The 11,669-nt window shown below is 33.8% G+C and overlaps 1 protein-coding gene across 1 annotated transcript; it reads left to right on the plus strand.

Annotated features, from left to right (window-relative positions):
• The first annotated feature begins 275 nt into the window (after window positions 1-275).
• On the plus strand, window positions 276-1,325 carry LOC143529019 (F-box protein CPR1-like). The gene has a single exon (XM_077024909.1). The coding sequence runs from the start codon at window positions 285-287 to the stop codon at window positions 1,323-1,325; it is 1,041 nt and encodes a 346-aa protein (XP_076881024.1). The 5' UTR covers window positions 276-284.
• Window positions 1,326-11,669: the final 10,344 nt, after the last annotated feature.

The raw sequence follows: 11,669 nt of genomic DNA on the forward strand, positions 1-11,669 counted from the left end.
TTTTTATTTGTTTAACCCTAAACTCTAATCCGCCGGTGTTGATCCCCCAGATCCGCAGTTCAATCAGGTATCTAATTTTATATATTTATTATTGGCTGGCTGTTCAATCAGTAATTAAGAGCAATTCTGCATATAGTATTTTTAAATAAACTACCTTCATCGAATTTGGATTCAATCACCCAATTCGAATTGAAATTTATAGTAAAAACCCCTGCTTCCCACTTTTTTGTGCTTATATATGAAACTATGTATGTATGTATGTATGTATGCATATAAGGTTTGGAATGGCGGAGCTTGCGTTTGATGTGGTTGAGCAGATACTGGTACGAATGGATGTTGAAGATCTAATCCGATGCAAGAGCGTGTGCAAGTCATGGCTTTCTTTAATATCCAGTCCTCGTTTTGTTAAAGCTCACTTGAATCATAATATCAAGAGTGATCGTGACAATCGTGAACTCGGCCATAGAAGGGTCTGCCTTCCCTATATTCTCAACGAAGACACTTGGTTTTGCTTCGACTGCATTCATATTGTCGGTTCTTGTAATGGATTGTTATGCTTTTCTCCTAGAGGCAGTGAGCTTGTAGTAACCAATCCTTCCACTAGGGAACATAGGAAACTGCCAACGCCACGACATATGCCCAAAGTTTCAATGATCAGGCAAGTATTATGTTGGGGATTTGGTTATGATTCGTGCACAGATGATTACAAGGTTATAGTAGGGTTCAAGAAAAGTCGTAATTCAAATCGGACACTTTTTTATATCTTTACGTTGAAGTCAAATACTTGGAAAGTTATTGGAGGCTTAAACTATAAGAGTGCAGGTGGTGCAACTGGTATCTTATGCGGCGGGGCGCTTCACTGGTTCATGAGCGATACACGTGGCAAAAAAACAATTATTTCTTTGGATTTATCTACAGAGGAAGTTAAAAAAATCCCCTTACCTATACCTAGTGCTGATTTGTTACATGATCATGCTTATTTGTTTAAAATACTAGGGGTTATAGAAGGATGTCTATGCATATATTCAAATTATTCCTCTTCATCAACTAAGATATGGGTGGTAATGAAAAACAACAAGTGGCAACTATATAATGATGATCATTGTCAGAGCAGGTATGATGTTGCACACTACGTGCAAATTACGCCAAATTCACAATTGACGGGATGTGATTGTGTTGATGATGGTAACCTTGTGCCAATCAATGGAGGCTATATTCGTGCTGGTATATTTGTTCGAAGCCTTCTATCTCCCCATCTTCATGTTAATCATGATGATAATAATCACAATCATTGCAACGAACGAAAGAAGAATGCAAAGGTTTGATCTTTATGTCTTTTCTATATATGTACATGTTATAGTTTACTCATTTTGACTTTAAAAAGCTTACACACAAAATACCAAACTACCATTTTTAATAAAATCTTGTTATATATGTTTTTGCTAGTTACAAGGTTACCATTATTATTTTAGTTCATTGATTACACATAATCAATGGTCCACATTAAGGATGAGCTTGGTACCAGTACCGAATATACTAGTACCGAAGTTCGCAAAAAAAAGGGTATATGAACCGAAGGCAAAAATTTGATAAAATACCTGTATCGTACAGATCCCGAAACCTAAAAAAGGCGGTACCGAATTGGTACTGGTACTATTTGCTCATTCTTGGTCCAGATCCATTTACTTCTCGTTGTAATATATTTTCTCGCATGATTTTCCCATATATATTATATACCATACCCATTCCTATGTTGATGCTAAGTTGTCGCGTTTTTGTTTATGTACACGTGCAATGCTCAACATGGGCAGAAGGAAGGTTATGTTAGAGGTGAAAGCGGTGCCGAGGGCATGTCAGAGGTGAAAGCGGTGCCAAGGGCATGTCAGAGGTGAAAGTGGTGCCGAAGGTTATATTGGGCATGTATAGAATGAAAACCCATTTGAGTTGAGAAAACTCATGAAAACCAATGTAATATCATTTTTTTAACCATATGTAATATATGTTGTTAAATTTAATACAAAATATCGAAAGATAATAAAAAAATGTTTAGTGTTTTTTTTAACTTTTAAACATATTTTTTTGAATAGAGAAATTTACTTTTACAATTTTTAGTAACTTTAGTTGTGAACCACAAGATTCAGACTTTTGATAATGAGTTTTCTCAACTTATAACTTTTTATTTTATCATAACCCTATATTATTTAATTTGATATATACCCATTGCTAGGTCGATACTAAATTGTCTCTTTTTTGTTTGTGTACATTTGCAATGCTTGACATGGGCAGAAGGAAGCTTATGTGAGCGTTGAAGCGGTGCCAAGGGCGACATAAGAAAGAGGACGATGAATAAGTCGAGGAAGATGCTGTGTATGCATAAAAGGCCTCTCGTATGGATATAACATGGACTTCTTTGATATAAAATTATTTAATTTAGTATAATACTTTGTTGCTGTTGGTTAATTTTATTTTCTTATCCAATTTTAATTTTAATATGTTGGTGGGACTTATGTATTATGTTCATAAACGAATAACATTCACGTCTTTGTTGTGAAAACATAATAACCAAGCTTTGTACTTCATGGTAATTGAATCATCTAAGTTATAGAAATCACAGGTAAAAAAATAAGAGCTAATATGACATTTTTAATCAAATATGACGGTTTACTGACCGCCTTAAAAGCTAGCGTCTTTTTTAGGTATTGATTTTATTAATCCCAAATATTATCTTTTGGTCACTAACGGTCCTAACTATTAACGTATTTGTTTCAACGGTTCACGACTAACAAAATCCTAACGCCATTAGTTTTAGGTCGTCGAAAAAACGTTTTTGGCCGGAAAAGTTAAATTTTTTGCCAGAAAAAAACCACCTGAGCACCATCAATTGAGTCACCGCCAGCCCACCACCATCACCACTTGAGCACCATCAACCGATTCCAACGAAGGTTCTTGGGTTCCGGCGACCTCAATAATTGCGGCTTTTACTAGAAAAATATTCCTAAATGTCCGATACAAAGTTACCAAGATGTTTGGAACGAAAATGTTTTTTAGGCAAGAAAATTGACTTTTCCGGCCAAAAACGTTTTTCCGTCTACCTGAAACTAACGACATTAGGATTCTGTTAATTGCGGATTGTTAGGAACAAATATGTTAAAAGTTGCGACCGTTAGTAGTCAATTCATTAGTTGAGACCAGCAATGATCAAAAGACAATAGTTGAGATTAATAAAAACCAATATGTATTTTTTACTAAAATGTGAACGCATTATTTGAACTTAGTAAGACTAAAACAAAAGCTTTTTATTAAAATGTGATCGCCTTATTGGAACTTAATAAGTCTAAAACAAAAGCGTCTTATTTGAACCTAATAATACTTAAACAGAACCACCTTATTTTGAACCTACTTTGTAATTCAGTTTCATATTTAATTCATGTATTAGTTTACCATTTCACCATTTCTATGACTTAATTTAAAATCATACTGTAACACCCCAACTCGGAACGGGCTAACGTGTTACTATTACAGATATCAAATCAACGCCACAATCCAAATACAACAAAAATTAATGCAACCTACGTCATATTATTAAACAAAATGAATTAACTTTAAGAAGCTTGAACTTCATTTTTTTTTTATCTCTCATCACTAAATTCCCAGAATCCCGGATTACCTGAAAACAAAATAAGAAAAACAAAACAAGAAAACACGGCTGAGCCAAAAATTGCCCAGTAACGGAAAGAACAATAGTATAGGTAAGGACAGACGTAAGAGAATAAATATACGAACTTCAATTCAAACTCGAAACCAACCCTTTATACCTAAACATATACTTAATAAAATTCGGATGTATGATCCGACACTTGGCCAGAACATGGTCAAACGCATGCGGAAATATATCAGGACTATAACAAAAACACCCAGAGCCAGAAACATATAACTTGTAACATATAATGTGTGACGTGTAACATATAACGTGTAACATTTAACTGAACTATAATTAAATGCGAAACATAATCCGATACACGATCGGGACGTAATCTGAATATACTCAAATTTAACCAAATGCGTATACACATATCAAAACGGACCAGAAATATAGCGAAACAAAATATAATTACTAAAATACACGACGATGATGTTAAAATAAATAGGTCGTGTAATACGGAAGCACCCAGAGCCTAAACAGAGGGGTACACAGCTAGCTAGTCCATGCACCAAGGAGACGGTGTGGGTGGCGTGCACACATTGTTCCATCTCAAACAGAAGTCAGGAGTCAGGAGTCGGAGCTAAGATCGATCTATACGCCTCTAAGTGGCCAAGGTACTACATGAGTACTTTCAGAGACGCCGTGAACTTTGATTACGCACTGTCACGATAAGTGCCATGTCAGGAGTCAGGAGTCAGGAGTCGGAGCTAAGATCGATCTATACGCCTCTAAGTGGCCAAGGTACTACATGAGTACTTTCAGAGACGCCGTGAACTTTGATTACGCACTGTCACGATAAGTGCCATGTCGTTGACGCCCCAACGACAAGTCAGAAATGCTCGGGTAACAGAGTACTGAACTAAAGTCGTATAACTAAAATATATTATATAAAATAACTGAACTCAAAATATAACCGACGCGTAACGAAAATCCGTACTACAAAGTAACGGAATAGAGTCAATACTAAAAGTGAACAAAAACAGTAACCGTACTACAATGTAACAAAATAAAATTTATACTATGAGTGACAGAAACCAGAATCCGTACCTTGGTTTAGCACGGAAAGCAAAACAACTCAACTCGCCATTTAACAACAAAGAAAACCTACACGGATTAAAATATACGGAGTTCAACCTATATATCTTATTTATCTGTTGAGTGATTTTCCGACGACATAAACAAGAACTCTTGTCTGTAAACATTCATTATAGGTACTTTATTTGAACCTCTCAGTTTTGACTAAGGCTTCATCTAGTCAATTAATTAGAATAATATAATTAATATAAATATTTAGTCGTAGGTAGCTTTTAATCATTCCAATTAAATCGTATATTTGATAACATATTTCAGCTCAAAACAATTTATCGTATAACCTGCAGATTACCTGTAACCATATATATGTATTATATATATATACAACGATCATGGCGTTGACTTATCCTCCTATTAAATGTGATTGCTCCTAATTAATTGGATTAAAACTTCCTCCATATATTGATTTAAATACTTTCCAACGTAAATATAAAGCTTATATGTTATTATACAGTCATGTATATATATATACACACTCTATATCAAAACTTTGTTGGGGGTTTAAGTGTGAAACTGATAATAAAACGAACAAACAAAAACTCTTGAGTGACATAATTATCATGTTTGTTTATGTTCACCAAATCAAATTTACATCTTAGTCGCCGGAAACGAATTGAAATAAACTCAACCCGACTACTCATGCAAACAAACGATTAACAGAGAGCCGACTATTACCTCAATAGCCGCGAGACCGAACGTATCAAAATCGAACACGGATGCGTCGGAGCGAGAAGTCAGGTGGTAAGAAGCAACATCAACGGTGCAAGGCGGCGGATTACCAGACGTGTAGAGCGTGACCTTACTTCTCCTTTGTAAAACAAAGCTTCATATTAGTGAGTATTAGTTGCCGGCCGGAACCAAACAAGGTGGTGTACGTATATGACATAAACACACAAAACAAATTATTAAAACTCACCTCAATGGTTTAGCGAAGCGAATAAGAGGACTGAGACGGCAGCGGCGTAACTCAAGAACGCGTGCGGGCTGATGATAGTCGTCTCCGACAGCAATCAATAGCAGTGGCGGTAGCTTCCGACACGTTGTGGGACGATGGTGGGGTTAAACTCAGTCGCGAACGGAGGCTGGCGGTGCAACGGAGCCGAAGAAGAATAGCGGCAGTTTATTAACGGGGCGGCGATGTCAGAAGGGTGGCGGTACGCGGCGGGCGTGGTGGATGTGACTGGTGTTGCGGTGATGGATTTGAGTGGCGTTTGAAAGGTGACGAAGGGCGGCGATAGCTCCAACTGACGTGGAGGTGGCGGTGATGGTGTGATGCGATGGAAAAATCGTTGGTTGTATATATAAACAAGTGGTAGCGGAATTCGAGATAGCTAGAGATATATGTATTTGGGAGATGCAGGCTTGATATCAAACAAGAATGGCCGGTGCTTAAATAGTTTAGAGATGTATATCAGTTTCTTAAAGCCAAAGGGAAATCATAATAGGAAAAGTAGTAGGTTACTTGAATTCAAAATTTAAAGCCTTCATTTATCTCTTTATTTAGCCGATGACTTCAAATTATGCACATCTTTATTAAATATTACTCTTTAAACAATTAAATCAAAAAATTAGTTTTTATGTCAATTTTGATGTAAACGTTCCTACGGCTACAACAAATTTCATTTAATACATTTCAAATGCAAAACTAACTCAAAGTATAGTATTATTATTTAAAATTAGAGAATGTAAATAAATGTTTCATCCCTTAGTAATGATCATCAAAAGTAACATATTGCAAGACTATAACTATTATAAAATACATATAAACAGTTAACATTATCTAAATTTAATTGTCTCTAACTCGGATGATAATAATAATTCTAGTTCTATTGTTATATGTTTGGAAAAGACCGGGTATTACACATACAAACATAAATAAAATTAATATACTTAATTCAAAATCATATAAACATAAATAAAATTAATACACAAGTGAACCATTTAATGAATAGAAAAATAGCTAGTCTATAACATTCAAACATACAAAAATATTCAAACAATCGACGCTTTTTTTTTGTACCAATTTGTTTGACCCATTACACATAGAACCAAAACCCAAATCAGTTCACCCATTTGTTAATAAGGTGGTCTTTTAACGTTTACCAATTTTGACACATTAGTGATACACTGATACAAACCCCATTTGAACCTCTAACTTATACGTTAGATATAAAAACATAACCCAATTAATCCATACATAAGAGACAATAAGAGACAATGTAATGGGTCGAAAATAATACCCCATTTCTTGATGAATTGTTATCCTTATTTTTTCCGTGGCACGCATACCTAAAAACAAAATTTTCGTAAGTGAAAAAAAAAGTTATTTTCATATTTGAATATTATTTAAACATAATGAATATAAAAATGAGAGAAACTGAATAATAGTAATTTTAGAGAGAATTGGAAAAGTTTTATTTAGTAGTAATCAATGGAGGGAAGATTTAGAATGGAAAAATATAATGTTAAATATGATACTTATTAAGAGATGAATGTCGTTAATATAAAATTATAGTTTTAACAATAATATCCATCTAATTAATGTTTCTCACATGTGCTTTAGGGCATATGTTAGAAAATCCCTATATCAATTTCTTACAAGGGTATTTGTTTTTGCTTCCTCTTCACGTAATGTTTTGTTAGTAAACTACATTGTTTATTAGAGAAAAAAAATATCGTAAAATGTTATACAAACCAACGCTATTTAAATTAAAACATCATATATTTGATGTTTCGATTTAAAAAACATTGGTTTATATAACATTTTACATTATATATATATTTTCTTGCCATGTCTATTGTGGTGTGATGATAAAGTCGTAAAGGTATTGGTGTTACTCAATACTCAGTTAAGAATGGAGCCTCACAAGAGTCAAGGTGGAGAATTAAAAAAAACAAATAGTTGTTAAAAAATATATATATATTTCGTATTCTACCCAATATCATGTACAAAACATCGACATGCATTTACATTATATAAGTCATAAACCCACTTCATGTTAAAGTAATGGTGAAATGGATAAAAACACTTAGGGGTAGCGGCACAGCTTGTTGTCCACTTGTCTTTTATTTCGATGTAATCACTACCTTGCTTATCTATAGATTAAATTTCAAGTTAAATTTAGATATCTTGCTATTAAAATCTTATAGGCACTTTTTCTTCATTTCACAGTTAAATATTATTGTTGTAGCTTCCTTTAAACTTCCTTTTAGAAAAGCTTGATCCGTTGTCCATATACATGTTAAGAAGAAACCTCTCAAGTGAGATCGCTACAAAGTATTACAAACTTAAATCCATACAAAATACAAGCACAAAATATCGATCTAAACAAAACAAACAAACAATTAGTGAGAAGTTTCTGAAGACGCTAGATGAACTCATGAATGGAAACGAAGTTGAAAGAACAGGGATTGTAAACTGCGAGCCACTTCCATTCCAATAACAACACTTAGGGGTAGCGGCACAGCTTGTTGTCCACTTGTCTTTTATTTCGATGTAATCACTACCTTGCTTATCTATAGATTAAATTTCAAGTTAAATTTAGATATCTTGCTATTAAAATCTTATAGGCACTTTTTCTTCATTTCACAGTTAAATATTATTGTTGTAGCTTCCTTTAAACTTCCTTTTAGAAAAGCTTGATCCGTTGTCCATATACATGTTAAGAAGAAACCTCTCAAGTGAGATCGCTACAAAGTATTACAAACTTAAATCCATACAAAATACAAGCACAAAATATCGATCTAAACAAAACAAACAAACAATTAGTGAGAAGTTTCTGAAGACGCTAGATGAACTCATGAATGGAAACGAAGTTGAAAGAACAGGGATTGTAAACTGCGAGCCACTTCCATTCCAATAACAAATGTGCTTACGGGACCTAAGAGCAATCTCAGTATTTTCCCTAAACCCATACCTTTAACTTAACTAAATAATAAAATTTATACATCTTAAAAAAAAACATCTCACATATCATCCCCGTATCTAATTAAATCATACTTATTTATGCTACTTTTATTGCATGTCTCTAACATTCACTCATAACCACTTATAACAAAAAAAAATTAATAATAATACTCCATCCGTCCCATTATAAGTGTTATGGTTTAAAAAACACAAAGTTTATGGTGGCTTGAATGATTACTTTTTTCTCTTACTAAATTACAATAATGCCCTTAGAAAGTGGGTCTATCAATATTGTTTATTAATGTTAGTTGTGCGTATTTAAGGGTAAATTTGAAATTGGCTAAAAAACTTTAAAAGTAAACATTTGTAATGAGACAAACAAAAATGAAAATAAGAACACTTTTAACCAGACCGAATAGAATAATACACAATCAAAAAATAAAAAACATAAGTTTTTTTCTATAATTTACCTAAACTCTATTCAAGCCCATGAGGCCACATATTCCCCAGCTCGCTCAAAGCACAGTTAACAATTTAATATAGAAGAAAACCAGATTAATCAACATAACAAAAATTAACAATAAAATGTAACAACGTTCACAATTCATCCATCAAAATATGTAAGTGAGGTTTTTATAAAATGTTGTGATTTTTCTTTATATTTTAAAAGTTTTTGTAGCATCTTGTAAATTTTTTAATATTTTTTTTAAGTGGTAGTGATTAGAAAAGAGAGATTAGGTTATGATAAATGTACAAAAAAGATATTTTAATTGATTTGGCAAAAGACAAAATAGTGATATTTAGTGTAATTATATATTTGGAGAGACGGGAAGTGATAAGAATGCTCTAACATATACATTTTAACAGTTGAAACGAACAGACAAACAAAGTTATCGTTTTGAATACAGGTATTATAATGTGGGCCTAAAGCCCTAGTTCAACATATGGGTCTATTATCACCATCTATCAATCACACTTAGGGATGAGCATAATCGGTACTGGTACCGGTGCCGAAATCGATACCAAAGAGAGTTTCGGTACCAATAGTTCCCGAAATTTACCTTTCAATACCAATACTTTCCCAATACCGATACTGAACCGAATATTTAGTTACCGGTACCGTTACCAAAAATTTATGATTTTCGGGACCGGAACTGGTCGGTACGGTCCTGATCTTATCCCTAATCACACTTAACAACAACATTCATAGCACAAATCCAAAAAGCCCAGTTTCTCGTGCATGCTTTTAAGAACATAATTTCAAGAGCCAGAGCTAAAGTTTAATAGCAATCATGTGAGTTCAAATCAACTTTCCTTCCAGTGGGTAATCTATCCATATTCCAATTTACAAATCCCGAAAGCCCTCTTCTATAGCTACAACGTCATCGATCATGTTTCCGTGGTCAATGTTTTTATTCCTTTTTAAAGTGGGAAAATCTCCAAAATATCCTTTTGATAGAAGGGGATTCCAAATTTATCCCTCTAAATTCAAGTTTCTTGTTTTGTCCCTTACCTATCTCGTCTCCAGCGACGCGTTTAGTATTCCGGGCGATGTGTTAGTTAAACCAATCAGATAATGACGTGTGGCCAGATCAAGCAGTTCACGATGTTTTCTCCAACCCATCTCCCCGTAATGCATCGCCAACGACATGTTTTGATACCACCCTATGGTAATAATGGTGCCGTCTAAAAATTTTCCCATTTGATCTTGAAGGCAACATTTAAATTTTTTTATTAAGAGTTAATATTCAATTCAAATAAAAAAAATAGGTATTTGTAACGGCCACTAATTAATATATGTTACAGTTATTGCTAGATAAAATTTAATATCAAGTAAGTTTATTTATTTTTGAAAAAGAATATCAAGTACTTATAAAAATTTATTTGTTAGTCGCTGAAACTAAAAAGTTAAATATAATAAATAGATTGTTTACTGTTTATTATAAAGTTTAAGTTAAAATCACCAAATTTAATATACAAAACCTATAATAAGTTAAATGAAATCACCACCCCACCTAAACAATCTCCCCTCCACATATTTAATCTATTTTCTACCTACTTTCTCATTTCTTTTTTTACACAGTCACGTACTCCACCGCCGCTGCCGGAACAAACACGGTGGCAACGGCTCGTTTAGTCGTTTATACATAAAACGGGGGAGACACATTTCAAAACTCTGCGCCGGTGACATGTAACGTTAACACATCGCGTTGACGAGAACACGCGTGTCAGATATGGCAGCCCGACGTGAACAAGAACATGTCGTCGGCGGGGAGATGGGTTGGAGAACGCATCGTGGACTGCTTGATCTGGCCACACATCATTATCTAATTGGTTTAACTAACACATCGCTTGGAATACTAAACGCGTCGCCGGAGACGAGATAGGTAGGGGACAAAACAAGAAACTTGAATTTAAAGAGATAAATTTGGAATCTCCTTCTATCAAAGGGACATTTTGAGGATTTTCCCTTTTAAAGTGTCATCCCCACTTTCAACTTTATTTTATAAAAGTTCGCTTGTTACCGATTTAAATAAACGAGAAACATGTTGAAAGTTAAGTAGTTGTAAACGGTAATCAAGTTTTAAACAAGCCATAAACGGATTGGCATGTAGTAAATGAAGTGTTATCTTTATTCAACTGAAAATGGGCAACAAACAGATTGGCTTTTTAAAATATTTTTACTCTAATATGAGTCGACCTATTTAATTTAATGGGTTGTACATGACCTGTAATCTGCTGTAAACAGGCCATAAACGGTTTGACATGTAACAATGTTGCTTTAAAATTAAATTATAAACAACTGTAAAACATGGATAAAGTGTAAATGGATCGTAAAATTTGGTCACCTTAAAAAAAATATTTTTGCTCCTTTTAGTTTTAAAGAGTTAACCGAAAGATTTAACTAAATAAGCTAATGAGTCAACCAGAACAACTCTGATTAGATTAAACAACTCAAACATGTAT

Source organism: Bidens hawaiensis, unplaced genomic scaffold (assembly GCF_021521415.1).
Source record: "Bidens hawaiensis isolate Kalapana, Puna unplaced genomic scaffold, B.hawaiensis_p1.1 tig00008407_1, whole genome shotgun sequence".
NCBI classification, from domain to species: Eukaryota; Viridiplantae; Streptophyta; class Magnoliopsida; order Asterales; family Asteraceae; genus Bidens; species Bidens hawaiensis.